Source organism: Diplotaxodon limnothrissa, linkage group LG5 (assembly GCF_057381915.1).
Source record: "Diplotaxodon limnothrissa isolate DT_005_m linkage group LG5, D_limnothrissa_male_GT1.1, whole genome shotgun sequence".
Taxonomy (NCBI): domain Eukaryota; kingdom Metazoa; phylum Chordata; class Actinopteri; order Cichliformes; family Cichlidae; genus Diplotaxodon; species Diplotaxodon limnothrissa.
Window position 1 is genome coordinate 22240502 of NC_140600.1, and position 16579 is coordinate 22257080.

Below are 16579 nucleotides of genomic sequence, written 5' to 3' on the forward strand. Positions count from 1 at the left end.
AGAAACCTGAAAACTCTGTACCCGCAGTCAAGCATGGTGGTGGTAGTGTCGTGGTCTGGAGCTGTTTTGTTGCTAGTGGTACTGCAACACTGCACAAGGTGGATGAAATAATGAAGCAGGAGCAGGAGGACTCCACATATGTTGACTTGGAGGTGATTTGGACACAGCTGGGTGTTCCAACAGAATGCTAATCTGAAGCACACGCCAATTACAGTTTTGGATAAAGAAAGCAAACATCTGCAATGGCCAAAGCTTCAGCCTTAATCCTATGTGGACAACACTTAAAAGCTGGCTCTATGCAAAGAAACTAATTTAAATGAACTCAGTTATGCCAATTATGCCAAGAAGAGTGGTTAAATATCCAGCCAAATTATGCCAGAAGCTTGTTAATTGCTACCAAAAGCATTTGGCTTGGGTTCAATTTGCGAAACGACTTTAAACCAAATATTAATGATGGTGTATGTATAGATTTGACACTGTGTGGATTAGATAAAATTTAAAATAAATTTAAAAAATAATCCAATTCATGCTTTTTAAAGTCGTTAAAGATGAATGCTGTATTCAACCTTGGAAAAAGAACTTTTCAAGTAAATCATTAAAAGCCCCAAATAACCATGATATTCATGCCAGTGATGAATGCTTTATCTAATGCTTGCAATGAAACCTTCAAGGCTGTTTTTCCCAGCACCTTTCAGATGGTTTCAGAATGGCACAGTCTCAACTACATACTTTAAGTCATAAATATATATTTTGCCCTAAACAAAACATTATTAGTTACAGTCACTAGTAATGGAAAGACAAATTATTGCCAAGACAGGAAACAGAATTTCCTGTCACTAATGAAAAGACAGCCGTGGGACCAAAGTCCTGGTAAAGTGCAAAGGTTTGACCCTCAATGTAAACATGAACTCCCACAGAAACTGCTGGACTTCTGGTAAATTACTGATTTACTTATGCGAGTGGGTGTTTTTGTCACAGACAGTTGTTGAAACTGGAGATAGGGAAAACAGAGTTTGAACTTTAAAAAAATAGGTACACAATAACGCTGTCCTTGTTTGAGTTCAAAAGAGTGTTTTGGCTGTTTTGCTGGCATTTTGGTTGGAGGCGTCATGGGGAGAACCGTGGTGCAAATCACCTTCATCATATTCCTGCTGGTTTTGGCTTCCACACAGCCAAACAAGGTAAGTTCAGTACACATAAAGGGCAGCAACAGTATTTCAATGTAACAAAATCCTTAAAAAGTGCTATTTATACTTCACAGATAACAAGAGATTTATGAGGTACATTGATTTTTATCTCTCTTGGCGTCTTTCAGTCAGGTGAAATACACTGAACTTTGCAGGGTGAAGGTCCTTTTGACTTCTTCCTCCAGGGTTACTTCATGTTGGTCCTATTACATGATAATAATTTAACATAAGGACTGGAATAAGCTTAAGCCTTTAAGTAACAGATAGAAGATAATGTAATGACACCTGAAGTGAAGAAATCCTGAATGTGTGCATGTTTACTGTATCCTTTGTCTAGAGTCAGAGTATAAAGTAGTCTATTAGCTCATTTTAATGTTTAAAGATATACATTTAATAACAGTGATGGTTAGTGCTAGATTAAGCGATTTATCATCATCCACAAAAACAAAACAAAACAAAACAAAATAAAAATCAACACATAGCACAGTGTAAAACTCTGTTTCCATGTATTTACTGCATCCTGGTGAACTGTTGGCATTTATCAGGTTGCAATAAATATTTGATAATTTATTGCACCCAGCAGCTGCAGTGTGTCAGCTGGTGATTCTATTAATTCATTTATTTCCATGTGTTGATGTTTTTCAGCACATAACCAGTCACATTTATGGTGTGGATGTGTATCTATTTCCCTCATGGCGATGATATCATCCAAAAACAAATTATTTTTCTGCTAAATTTGACCTTTGGTCAGCTGCTAAGCTCAGTTAACCATTATGTTTTCAGTGAAATGTGCCCCCTGTGTTTGCTCAGGATGACTGGGACATCTACAGCTTTCACATCAACTCCACAGTGACCAGTCGTTATGCCACCACTGTCATCACAAGCCGTGTGGCCAATCGTATGAACGAGTCAAAGGAAATTGAATTTCATGTTCAGATTCCCAAGAATGCCTTCATCAGTAAATTTCGAATGTGTGTGAAGTTAAAATAATGTGTAACCATCCAGAGATATTTGCAAATAATGAATTCTACAGTGAAGAATAAATGACAGGATACTCAGTAGTATGTGCATTTACACAAGGGCTTTTCTTGGTCCTTTTCAGGTTTATCGATGGCCAGGTTTATGATGGTGTTGTGAAAGCTAAGGAGCAAGCTCAGCAGCAGTACACTGAAGCTGTGTCCCGTGGTGAAAGTGCTGGACTTGTCAGGTATTAACTAAATGATTAAATGATAGGTATTGTACAAATACACTGAGTGTTCCTTTGGATAAAGAAGAAGAAAAAGAAAATATTTCTGTCATTCAAAATTAGTTTGGTCTGTTCTTGTGTTTTCTCTTCTTTCTTCATTTCTCTAAAATAATGTTAATGCGAATAGGAAAATATATTTAGTTAATCTTATTCTCTGCTCAGGTCCAAACTACAGCCATAATCGCAATTTAGTGAGATCATTTTTTTCTGCTTTAGTTCTGTAGGGAGGACACTGGAGGAATTTAAGACCTCTGTAACTGTGGCTGCTCACAAAAAGGTCACTTTTGAACTCACATATGAGGAATTAATGAAACGCACACATGGCAAGTACGAGCTGCAAATTCATGCTCGACCCACACAGCCTGTCAGTGACTTCAAGGTGACTGTCTTATTGGTATCTATTAGTGGAAAATGCTGAGATAACATCACACATGATGAGATCTTTTATTTTTATTATATTGTATTTATTACCAGGTGGATGTGTACATTCACGAGGAAGCTGGCATCAGTTTCATCAATGTGAAAGGAGGCCTGAGCACCAATGCCCTCGCTAATGCCATCACCAAAACACATGCAGATAAACAGGTACTGAAATCTTTTTTGTTGCAGAACAGTAAAAAAAACACGAGCTTTCTAACAAGAGACAGTTTGAGGTACTAACAGGTTGTTATTCATTTGCAGTAAGAGGGAGCTTGATCTCAGTGTAAAATGAATGACTATAAAATGAGTAAAATGCACAAATAACCATTATGGTAACAATGATATTTCTTCCAACATTATGGCTCATTTCTCATCCTTGTACACAACACAAATGCTAGCAAAGTTCTGATGTCTGGCGTAATGTAGATGGCAGCACATCGTGCTTCCAAATCGTAAAAATCCTACAGCAGTTTATTAACTAGAGATCACTTGGAAGAACTGAACATGATTTACAGAATTTACATGAGATACAGAATTGGATTAATAATTATTTGGCGATTAGATTCTGATGAACCATCATAGTATAATGAGGTCCCAGCAATGATAGGCATAAGGGCAGGATCCCCATGGATTCTAGATGCCAGTGAAGGTGAAGGTGAAGATGGAGACATGGATGCGCCTCTGAATGATCAGTCGGAGGTGGACATGGTGATGAGACAGGCTGGATGAATGAATGGCAGAAGAGAACTGAGATTTTAAAACACACCAAACAAAGTCTGATTGGCTCATAAAAGGTTTGGAAGAAAATGATTGGACTAGAAAAATGCTGTCAGCACCAGTGTTTGGGTCATTACTCAAGAAAAATCAACTATCACACAATACTTAACAAAAAAACAGTAATGTAGAACATTACTTTCTTACTTGCAGGAGAAGGTAATTTGTTACATTACTTGTTACATTACTTGTTAAATTACGTTATCATCACTCCATAAAATGACCTGAAACAGTTACATAATTACCAGAAAACAACAGAAACCTGAGGCTACAGTCCCACACACAAACACAGATCCCTATCATATTGCGGATGAAGACAGTCTTGCTTTTAGTGTTTACAGATGAACACAAAGCAGAGAAAAAACAGCCCAAAGAGACTAGAAAAGAGGCTGGTTTCTAAATCTTCTTAATATGTTTTTTTCTGTACATGGCTAAGTTTTAACCCACATTTGTCTTTGCAGCAGTGAAGTGTTTTTGGTTTTCTGAAGTATTCACGATGCAGTGGTTCAAATACATATTGTCATGGTCCAGAGTCTGTGACTCCGTGTTTATGTTAAGTTTATTATTATTCTGTGGTTTTGGTTATCTTGGGTTTTTGTACTCTTCTGTTTCACATTTCATGTTCCTATGTCGGTGTCCTCCAGTCTGTGTTTAGTTGGTGTGTGTCGTGTTCAGTCGGTGTGTTTCCTGTTTTACTTAGAAGGTCTCTGTCTGATGTCAGTGTGTTCTGTTTACGTTTCCCCTGCCTCGTCAGCAGTTATGTCTCCCAAGTGTGTTTCCCTCCTGTTTCCCATGCCCTGATTACTGGTGTGTGTAAGTGTGTGTTCCCTCGTCCTCGTTGCTGGGTCGTCTGCTTCTCTCCGTCCGTCTTCCTGTGTATTTTCCTGTGCCTCCCTGCATATCTCTTTCCGGTTAGTTTCAGTTAGTTTTTCCAGTTTAGGTTTTCTTAGTTTCATGTTTCACCCTCGCCATCTCTGTTGTATCCACTGTTGGTAAATAAAGTCACTTGCACCACTGCTGCCGCATCTTGGGTCCTTATAATTCACAAATTCACAATTCAAAAACATAATTTCAGTAGTTTACTAATCATTTAATTCTGTTTGCATTTACATTTTCAGCAGACCATGTATACAGAAAATAAAATCACTGACATCTCTCTCTTTCAAGTTCCTAAACTCTGTGATTCACTCTGTTTCCAGGCGTGGGTGTATTTCTATCCAACAGTCGACCAACAGAAAATGTGTGACAGCTGTGGAGATCAGGGTATGAATGGAGATCTGGTTATAGTTTACGACGTTAACAGGGATAATGGACTGGGACACATCAAGGTAAACCCTGGTCTTTTAGCAACACAAACCGTATGACTTGGGCTAAAAAGCCTCTTGAATAATCCTATAACCAATCAAGTTTTGTTTTTTGTTTTTTTTTCATAACGCCGCCTTAGAAATCTGACGGGTACTTTGTTCATCATTTTGCTCCATCTGATCTTCCACGGATACCAAAAAATGTCGTCTTTGTTATTGATCAAAGTGGCTCAATGGAGGGGAGAAAAATTGAGCAGGTAAAGTATTTGAAGGGTCAGTTTCTGATATGATTTTATACATTTTTCTCTTTTTTTTTACATTTTTAATGAAAAGAAAAACAATATATAGCCATGAATTATGTTTTCTTACCCAGACTAAGACCGCATTAATCCACATTCTGAATGATCTGGCAGAAGATGATCACTTTGGTCTGATCACTTTTGATGACAGAATTTCTTACTGGAAGCGAGAACTCGTTCAGGCCAACAGCAAAAACCTGGAAAGTGCCAAAAACTTTGCACGCAATATTCAAGACAGAGGATGTGAGAAGTTGCAGTAAATACACATTTTGGAATATCAACAGTTGGGAGGAGAATAGCAGTACTGAAAATGCATTTGTTGTTGTTGCATTTCAGCCACAAACATAAATGAAGCAGTGCTGCAAGGAGCACGTATGCTGAATGCACATAACAGAGAAGGTTCAGCATCTATCCTTATACTTCTCACAGATGGAGACCCAACCTCAGGTTGTAATAAAACACATCTGTAAACAAATGTACACAAATATTTCATGAAACCGAGATCTTTATGAGCTTATTGTGGTTAAAAGTCCTGATTTATTATGAATTATGAGACTACATTGTTTCTGAGCTGAACTGGGTATGTCTTGTCTTTTTTCAGGGGTGACAAATCTGGAGAAAATCCAGTCAAATGTAAGACAGGCTATTGCAGGCAAATTCCCACTGTACTGTCTCGGTTTCGGTTTTGATGTTGATTTTAATTTCCTTGAGAAAATGTCGCTGCAAAATAACGGTGTGGCACGACGGATTTATGAAGACTCTGATGCTGATTTACAGCTGAAGGTATTTAAATTATGCATGCTCTTCTTTTATGTGATTTGAAACCCCTGAGAATTGAAAGAAAAAAGAGCATGATTTGTATCACTTCCACACTGTATGTCAACAGGGTTTCTATGAAGAGGTGGCCACACCTCTACTGACAGATGTGACAATGATCTATGTTGGTGGGACCAATCTAACCCAGACTAACTTCAGTCAGTATTATAATGGTTCTGAGATTGTGGTGGCCGGTGAGATCACAGATAATAACATTGAAACCTTCACCCCTCAAGTTGTGGCTATTTCAGTAAGAATCAATCCACAGGACTCATCAGCAGAACTCTTCTCAAAACCTTTTTTGTGATAGACTGACGTTACAATTAATTTATTACAGAGTAATAGAAGAATAATGTTCTCTAACCCAAATGAAACCGTGGAATCCACTGGAACAGTGTCTGATGACCGTATCCAGAGGGTTTGGGCGTACCTCACAGTTAAACAGCTTCTGGACAAAGAGTGAGTTTGACTTACAACATCTTTCCACTTTTTTTCTTTTTAAGTGATGAGCTTATTTTAAAGGGTAGTTGTTGATTGGCACAGCAAAGCTGAGATTTCGGGTAAGGCTCATCATAATTTACCTGAGCCTGAAGAAGAAATGGTTTGTTCAGTCCAAGGCCCAAAAGATTCTGTTTTACACACCTTTATATATTTGTTAGGAAAATACTGCACACTTTCCAGTTTTAATGGTGATATGAGATGGTAACAATCTTACCACCATATTCTATTTAATTTATTTGTGTACTTTTTAACCGGTTGACTCTGGACTAAAGGCTGGTTTCCAAAGTAAATTTATTTCTTTAACTCTGGGGTGTCACAGCTGTTGCGATACAGCTGCAAATCCTTCTTGAAGGAAGTAGTATATTAATTTATCCATGTTCATAATTCAAACAGCCTTTCAGGTTTGTAACCCTATATCAATATTTTCAAAACACTGGATTATCTTTGGACATGGAAACATTTTTTTTTAAATTACTTAATTACATTTGATTTCTGTGTCAAACCCCTTATTCGTTTAATCCTTTGTGACACAGGCTTCAGTTATCTGAAACTGAGAAAGAGAAAGTGAAGAAGGAGGCTTTGGAGCTGTCACTGAGGTACAGTTTTGTGACCCCTCTCACATCCATGGTGGTTACAAAGCCTCCCGGAGAGAACACAGATGTGCTTCATAAACCCAAGGAAGGTGAAACACCACAGAGAAGGCATTTCACTGGAGGTTATTAAAAGATTATTAAAATTCAAGTATTTAATTTGGATCAATTCACTTAATTATTTGTTGTTTCTCTGTCACATAAAAGAGAACCATTGAGTATTTATAATTTAACTACTAGAAAATGTAGAAAAATTGAAAACTAAACAGTTATGTAATAATATAAATTATTAATTTTTATTATTACTTGTAATAATAGAAATTATTACAAGTAAAGTTTCTATTTAGTGTTTTGTTGGTGATTAAATATGAGAATAGTGATGCCTTGCCTGAAATCATACAATATTTGCCAGAACTTTGCAATATTCTTGTCTGAATTTTTTGTAGTTCCTGTTAACCGCAGGACCAGGATCCAACATGTTCCTGTTCAAGGTATAAAGCGTATTTTTACATTGTATTGCATGGATGGTATATTGAAAATACAAGAAGTTTTTTTTTTTGTTCTTTTTTACACGATTTGGTTTTTATTATTATTATTTTTCCTTTTGAGCTTTTAGTGATGTATTGTCTGAAGCCATACAGTATTCACCAGACTTTTGTGATATTCTTGTATGTAACTAATGTTGTCTGAATTTTTTTGTAGGTACTGGTATGGTCAAGTTCAAACATGCTCCTGTTAAACCCCCCAGGCATCAGGCCCCTGTTCGTGTTTTAAAGAAAAACACTCGTGGTATAGTATTGCATGGATGACATACTGAAAATACAAGACGTGTCTTTCATATGAATAGGATTTGTATGACTTTTTTTCCTTTTTATGTTTTAGAGGTCCAAACTATGTCTGGCTCCTTCAATTAAAATCCACTCCTTACTTCTTTCATTTCTCTTTTTTGTGTGTGCACATCTTAATTTTCAGCTATATAGAGCAGTTACAAGATGTTATCAAATAATAGAAATCATTAGAATCACATTAAGTGTGTTTTTTGTTTGAGGTTGAATATGAAAACAGTGATGTCTGAAGTTATACAAAATTCACCAGAGCTTTACAAAATTCTTGTGCGTAACTAATGTTGTCTGAATTTTTTTGTAGTTACACTCAGGAGTGGACTTCTAGACACTTCTAGTCATTTTCCACTGGCACCTAAAGGTATAGTATTGCATGGATGGCATACTTTCTTTTTTCTTTTGATAGAATTAAAGATTTTACAGGGGATTTTATACATGGCATCTCCAGGTTAAACTCATGATACTTCCCCAACTGATGACTTAAAGCAGGCTTGGCCAACTCCAGGCTTTGAGGGCCGGTGTCCTGCAGGTTTTAGATCTCACCCTGGGTCTACACACCTGAACTTCAAGACATGTTGAGGACTTAAATCAGCTGTGTCAGATCAAGGACACATCTAAACCCTGCAAGACACCAGCCCTTGAGGCCTGGATTTGGACACCACTGACTTAAACAAAGGAAATTGTTTTTGTTAATGTAAATATTTGCCATAGAACAAAGTGTGTATTTATTGCTTGATGTTTAATATAAGAACATACATGTTTTGTCCAAAGTCATACAATATCCATCAGAGCTTTGCAATATTACTGTGCGTAACTATTGTCTAAATTTGTTTGTAGGTCCTGCTCCCCGTGTCCATGTGGTCCCGTTCTTCTCTATAGCTGCCAATGTCCCACAGGCAACTGATGGTATTGTATTTTATTGATAGTATAAAGATAGATCCTCAGAGAGGATTTTGTAAATGGCATCTACAGGTTAAAATGTAAACAAAAACATATCATCCAGATACTTCCTCACATGATTACTTAAACAAAGAAAATGATTTGTATTTAGTCTATTTTCTAAAACTGTGTATCTGTGGCATGAGGTGTTGTTCTTTTATAGATTTATAAAAATTAATTTCCATGTTTAAAAAAACCTGAATTTGTTTTTTCAATGTTTACTACCCAAAAGAAGTAAAGTGACTAATATGTGAAAACAGTAAAGTTGGTGTTGAATGTTAAGCTTTTTATTTTGAGGAACAGAGTTTCTATATACTGACTCAGTGTGTCTATGTGTATCTAGTTCCTCTTCTTCACAGGTTTTTAATAAACACTGAGAATCAGACTGTTCCATTGTGCTTTGATGTCAGTGGCTCACTACAACTTAAACTACTTCACCATCCCAGTGAGGGTCAGTAGTGTTAACTTTTCCTAATTTAATGAACCCTGATATATTTTTTCTTTTCATGCATAATAAAATCTTACTATTCTAATTTCTCATTAGCATTTTAATATAATCCCCAATTTGTGAAGTGTGTTAAGAGCTGCATTTCTCTTTTGTTCCAGAGCTGTTTGTGAATGGTGAGCTTGATTCAGTTGTGAATGGAGGCTTCAACAGTATTTTTATACACTTCCAAACTGACCATCATGTTGAGATTGACTCCAGGGGTGTGACTGTACAAGGACAGACAGTGGCACATCACACTGGACAGGATACCATCACAGCTGGGAGGTAATCTTGCAATATAATGGTACAAACTCATGTTCTCAGTATTGTATACAGATATGTAACTTCACTTTTTCCAAGAAGTATAGGAGATGACGAATCCTAAATTAGCTTACATGTTTCAGACTGAACAAGAGAATAAACACGCAACAAATGGAGTTATCACAGATTTTTATTTGTACCGATTAAACATATGAAATGTTTTTAGTGAGATCTAGTTTGGTAAGCAGACCCTTCAACAAGGTTAATAGTTTACAAATGCAGAGCAAATTGGCTGCACAACATTATTCTTATAATGCTTTTTAAAATTCATGCTTACATTAAAGGTTCTGTACACCCACAGAAGTGGAACAATTTTTTTTGTCAGTGACAGAAACTCTTCTCATCTTCAGAATTACAAGATTCGTCTTTGTTGGTGTTCGTGTTTGTACATCTTGGTCACTTTCTCCTTAGCTTTGTTTTGGGAAACAATTTTAATCTTTCATTTCATTATAATCCATAAAATTGTGGCCCTTTGTAATGCCTTTAATAGTTTTGGAAGTGTAATCTGAACACAAGGCTGTCAGGAGCCCACTGCAGCATTTGGCAGGCATCACAGCAGTGCCTGCTAATTGCAGAAAAAAAGATTTAAAAAAGATGGTAAATTTTAAAAAATATATTACTCCTATTGCTACTTATCTAAGCAAATTATGATTTAGGACGTTATGATAAATATGAAACGATTGAGAGTAACTATTTTTTTCTTTGGCGATATAGCATCAAATTATGTCACCTGTTAATTTCTGAAATTTTGTTTTAAAGCCTGGAATTTAGTTGGAAAGATGAGATGTGATAAGGAGGGGTAGGCCTGACTGGGAAACCACACACTTACTGGCAAATTACTTTTAACTGATAACTCATTAGCCAATGATAAATGGACCAGTTTTTACACAGCGCTTTTCTACTCTAATGCAGCACACAAAACTATACAACTTGCCTCATTCAACGATATTCCAATATGAATGGAGAGCAACTTCACATTACCCGCAAAAGAGCATCTGATGTTGGATGCTGTGCATCTTTGAACGTGTTGCCTGTGGAAAAATAGGCCTATAGTATGTCTTGACTGGTGTAACTAAAGGGATCTTGTGAGACTAGCAAACCTTTCAAGTTTCAAAATGAATTTGCTCTTAGGCATGATAGTCAGCCTGTGCACCCTCTCATATTACAGAAGTTTCATTATTATTGTATTATGTGCAGAACAAAAATCTGCCAAAATATGTGAAATGCTCAGAAACTTTACAGAGCTTTAAAAAGTTCAAATAAACTCCATATCCTTGCAGTGTGACAGTGGTTGTGCACAACAAGAAAATACATGTTACAGCTGGAAAGATGCGCCTGGTGATCTTAGTTCATGAGAAGAATAGCAACAAATTCCTTTGGCCAGTTTTAAAAAAGCATCGCTCGGCCAACGACTCTGAAGGACTTTTAGGTGAGTGGAAGGTTTTTGTGTATGTGTGAATATTCACTGCATGAGCTGGAAAATTGTGTATATACAGTAGTTAAGAAAAACCCGTTTACAACCAGCAGTGGTGTTTTCTGTAAAAATATCTTGATGCTGGGTCTGTTTTAGTATCTGATTCTAAATGTCAGGTCCTATTTTATTGTTTTACTCCCTTTTTCCAGCTGTAAAGCCTGCAGTGTATGAGGTGGTGCAGCAAGTTCCTGTCACAAAACTAAAGATTAAAAACCAAGAGATAGATGTTACAAGGTACGTTTTTTGTAATGTTTTCAGTTTCTTCATTCAAAACAGAAAGCCGTTTAAGATTCCACCTATAATCTTTTTTTCTCCTTTTGTAGTGACAACGCTACTGATTACAGCATCGACCCTCCTGTCACAAAGAACTGCTGGCTTATGTCTGCTGACTCTGCCCTGCAGAGGCCACTGGCAGATTTTTCCGTGGCACAACATTAAGTGTGAACTATGCTGAATTACAAACATGAAGAAATAAAAAGTATCAGTTTAAAAAAAGAGCATTTTGAAACTTATTCAGTGTTGGTCTCAGAATGTATGTCTATGTAATGGGAAAGGCTTTAGGACCCAGGGCATCAAAGGAAGGTAATAAAAGAGGAAGTAGCAGAAAGTGTCTTCTTCTGTTTAGATGTGTAGTCGTTGAAAATTGTGGTTTTGGGATGTTACAATGTTTTGAAGTCCATGCTGAGTAGATCGCGTTGTCATTCAAGCACTTTGCGATAATACTGCCCTTCAGTATGATTCAAGTAATGAGTGAAAGGACATTAATCATGTTGTGCAGCAAGCATAGTCAGTTGGAGGATGGGCTGCACATGTGATTGTGCCACTGTTTTTCTTCTCTCTAGTTTGTTTTAGAGTGAGGGTCGTATTTTAAAACTGATTCTTTTTTCCTTGGTTTTGTCTTTATGTAAACTGGACCTGCTGCAATATTAATTAAGAAATGTCCAAACACCTCACAGCAATGTGCCACCAATTATTTCCTTAGCAAAGCACTTAGTGGATGTAATAAGTGTCCCCATGGGATCGCATTTATTTAGGGTGGATTTGGTTAAAGAAAAGCACCCATAATTTTTCTGCTGGCTAGATTGAGTTATTAGGTGATGCTACATTGCTGGCAGGTTGCACCATTAAAAGTACTCTGTAAATCATTAGTGGCCTTTCACTGTGATAGTCACATTTTATTGCAAATCCTTTTTAGTCATAAAATTGTATAAAGGTTTGGTGATACTGACCTCTTATCCGGTTTATTCTGGACTCTGGTGGTCCCTGCATGATATTCTGACTGGGAGTTTGTATGACAAGGTTTACAGAAGGTCTTTAATCCTCCACAGTCTACTTACCATATCTTGTCTACACATTCCCTCAAATTGTTTTCGTTTAGTTTTGAGCCTTTGTTAAGGCCAGATCCCATCCAGGAATGTTCCAGAATTTCTTCAACCACAAACATTTGTGGCCACATGTATTCATTGGGTAAGTCCAATGAATACATGTGGCCAAATAAAATGGTAAGGGCATGTGCAATGCTAACAAGGTTGTAAAGCACTTACACCTTTGATGATGACTCCAACACTGTCCAGGTCATCTATGGTTTCTTCATGTTCACGTTTCATGGCCAAGATGGCCAGGATTAAATTCATTAAAGGCTTGCCTAATTTGTTTGAAGATGAAAGTTTGTTTCCCTCGCACCAGGATCATTTTGGTTTTTTGGGCAATGTCATTTGTCAAACTTAAATCAACCAAAGGTGGTCTGTATTTTTACACATTACAGACACCATAAAAACATTAGTGTCATGATGCTCAGTCGTTTTGTATTTTTGCAAGGTAAACACAGCAAAACCATCAGGATGAACAGTACTTACGTACTGTTATTCAAAACCTCCACATTTAATAACAGATTAATACGTTAGCTTGTTAAATATTTCCTGGACTCCAACATTTCTTCTTGGAGAGTTTTGAAGACACCACCAAAGAACCGCATGGCTATTTATTGATAGACCTCACACCAACCTGCCCAGAGTGGGGATATTGCCTGAAAAGCAGCTTTGTCTTTTTATTTTACGAGGAAAAGTAACCAAAGAAACCAAGGAAATAGCCATTACTTTTTCCAAAGACACTGATAGAAAAAGTTTGGACTCTGGATTAGAGCCTGGTACTGACAGTTTTTGATGATGTCTTTTTTTTTTTATCTGTCTGCTCATCTCTGGTCTGGGCCGCTCCTTATTGATGCATCTCTCTCAGGCTCGTATTAATCTTGGGGGTGACAGTCAAAATCAATACTGCCCAGTCAGAGGTTGTCAAAGTGACTCTGGTTGTTAGCAGTTTAGAAACTTCACGACTTTTAACCGGTAGAGCTTCAGTTCTGGGGCAGAATTTAAAGCCCATTGTTCTTCCAGAGTTTTTTCAGCTGTTTTATGGACTCTGCAAACATATATCCAAAGCTGCACTGGTACCATTGTAAATGCCCTGTTGTTTGTGTTGGGTGTCTGGCTGAGCAGCAAAATGTTGCAGGGCCTCATGGGCACAATGGTGAAAAGTTAAATATTGTTTACACACACACACACACACACACACACACACACACACACACACACACACACACACACACACACACAAAAGCAGTTATGAAAACAACGTGTGCCCAAAACTTCCTGTTAAAAGGGAGTTTTTCCTTCCCACTATGATCCCCTATCATATGATTTTTGGGGTTTTCTCAGTATCTATTATTGTAGGATCTACTGTATAATATAAAGCGCCTTGAGGCAACTGTTGTTGTGATTTGGCGCTATATAAATAAAATTGAATTGAATTAAATGTGATAAAATTTATAATTGTAATAGATTTTATTACCTCCCATAGCAAATCACTTGGTAGGTCATAAATGACATTTTTGACAAAAATTTACATCACATCTCTCTTTTTTTCATGCTTTCCCAGACGTCTCCAGTACATACATGCCAGCCCTCCCGATTTTTCCGGGAGAATCCCGAATTTCAGTGCTCCTCCCAAAAATCTCCCGGAGCCACCATTCTCCCGAATTTCTCCCGATTTTCCACCCGGACAACAAAATTGAAAAACCATATCGCAGAATTCATAGCGTGGCCCAGCCAGTTCCAGTTTCCAACAATGGCGGCAGCTACTTAGTTTTAATATTACTCTTTCTGGGTCGCAAAATAAACTTTTATTATATTTTCAGGCAGGGCTGTCTTTAGCCCAAAATGAATCAAAGCACCCCCAAAGATTTCTTACTTTTTTGACAACATTTGCTGTTTGTGTGACACACTACCGAAAATATAAAAAACATACAGTACTTGGTTGAGACATAATAGTTTGTATATATATATATATATATATATATATATATATATAAGAAATACAGCAAGCTGTCCATACCTGAGGCCTTGGAAACTGCCAAGCAAAGACTCATAGCCTTGGCCAGCCGCTTGAGGAGGTACACCAGAGAGATAGAAGGCAGGAGAATAAACCAGCTGTTCTCCACAGAACCAGCAAAGGTGTACTCTCAGTGGCAAGGGAACAATAAGAGAACAGCACCACCAAGGCTGGAGACGGAGCAATACTGGAAGAGCATATGGGAGAAGGACGCAACCCATAACGGCAATGCTCAGTGGCTAGTGGATCTGAGGGCAGACCACAGCGACCTCCCTGATCAGGGTCCAGTAACCATCACAGTGGCAGATATCCAAGAAAGGGTCTCCAGTATGAAGAGTTGGACAGCACCAGGGCCCGACATGGTTCACGCCTACTGGCTAAAGAAGCTGACTGCACTCCACGAGCGTCTGGCAGCACAAATGAACCAGCTGCTAGTTAACGAGAGACACCCGGAATGGCTAACCGAAGGTCGGACGGTCCTGATCCCCAAGGACCCCAAGAAGGGACCGGTCCCCTCCAACTACCGACCAATAACCTGCCTCAGTACTACATGGAAGCTCCTGTCAGGCATCATATCGGCTAAGATGAACAGGCACATGGGTCAATACATGAGCGGGACACAGAAAGGGATTGGCAAGAATACCAGAGGCGCAAAACACCAGCTACTGGTAGACAGAACAATCAGCCGAGACTGCAAGACCAGACTGACCAACCTGTGCACTGCCTGGATTGATTACAAGAAGGCCTATGACTCAATGCCCCACAGCTGGATACTGGAATGCCTAGAATTGTACAAGATCAATGGGACCCTAAGAGCCTTCATCAGGAACTCAATGGGGATGTGGCGTACAACACTAGAGGCCAACTCCAAGCCCATAGCACAAGTCACCATCAAGTGCGGGATCTACCAAGGAGATGCTCTGTCCCCACTGCTGTTCTGCATAGGCCTGAACCCCCTCAGTGAGATCATTAACAAGACTGGCTACGGATACCGACTACGGAACGAAGCAGTTGTCAGCCACCTCCTGTACATGGATGACATCAAGCTGTATGCCAAGAGTGAACGAGACATCGATTCACTGATCCACACTACCAGGCTATACAGCAATGACATTGGAATGTCGTTCGGACTGGAGAAGTGTAGCCGGATGGTAACAAAGAGAGGGAAGGTAGTCAGAACTGAGGGGATTGAACTACCAGAAGGCAACATTGCAGACATAGAGGACAGTTACAAGTACCTGGGGATCCCGCAGGCGAATGGGAACCATGAAGAGGCCGCTAGAAAAGCTCCAACCACCAAGTACCTGCAGAGGGTCAGGCAAGTCCTGAGGAGTCAGCTGAATGGTAAGAACAAGATCCGGGCCATCAACACGTACGCCCTGCCCGTGATCAGGTACCCTGCTGGGATAATAGGCTGGCCAAAGGAGGAGATAGAAGCCACTGACATAAAGACAAGAAAGCTCCTTACCATGCATGGAGGGTTTCACCCCAAGTCCAGCACCCTGAGGCTGTACGCTAAGCGGAAGGAAGGGGGCCGGGGACTGGTGAGTGTCAGCACCACAGTCCAGGATGAGACAACGAACATCCAAGAATACATTGGGAAGATGGCCCCAACTGACCGAGTGCTCAGTGAATACCTCAGGCAGCAGAAACCCAAGAAAGAGGAGGGAGACGAGGAACCATCATAGAAGGACAGGCCCCTGCACGGTATGTACCACCGGCAGATAGAGGAGGTGGCTGATATCCAGAAATCCTACCAGTGGCTGGACAAAGCTGGACTGAAAGACAGCACAGAGGCACTAATCATGGCAGCACAAGAACAAGCTCTGAGCACAAGATCCATAGAGGCTGGGGTCTATCACACCAGGCAAGACCCCAGGTGCAGGCTGTGTAAAGATGCCCCAGAGACAATCCAGCACATAACAGCAGGGTGCAAGATGCTAGCAGGCAAGGCATACATGTAACGCCATAACCAAGTGGCCGGCATAGTGTACA

At 38.9% G+C, this 16579-nt stretch overlaps 1 protein-coding gene across 1 annotated transcript; it reads left to right on the forward strand.

Moving 5' to 3' along the window:
* The first annotated feature begins 1004 nt into the window (after positions 1–1004).
* Positions 1005–11797, forward strand: LOC146632292 (inter-alpha-trypsin inhibitor heavy chain H3-like). Its single transcript, XM_085353269.1, has 22 exons — positions 1005–1181; positions 1998–2158; positions 2290–2394; positions 2650–2812; positions 2908–3018; positions 4827–4955; positions 5072–5188; positions 5305–5473; positions 5567–5677; positions 5832–6013; positions 6117–6296; positions 6384–6505; positions 7081–7262; positions 7584–7628; positions 7840–7926; positions 8284–8340; positions 8817–8885; positions 9262–9369; positions 9525–9690; positions 11007–11155; positions 11350–11434; positions 11524–11797. Exons 1-22 carry the CDS (start codon positions 1110–1112, stop codon positions 11636–11638), a joined length of 2685 nt encoding a protein of 894 aa, XP_085209395.1. The 5' UTR covers positions 1005–1109; the 3' UTR covers positions 11639–11797.
* The last annotated feature ends 4782 nt before the right edge of the window (positions 11798–16579 follow it).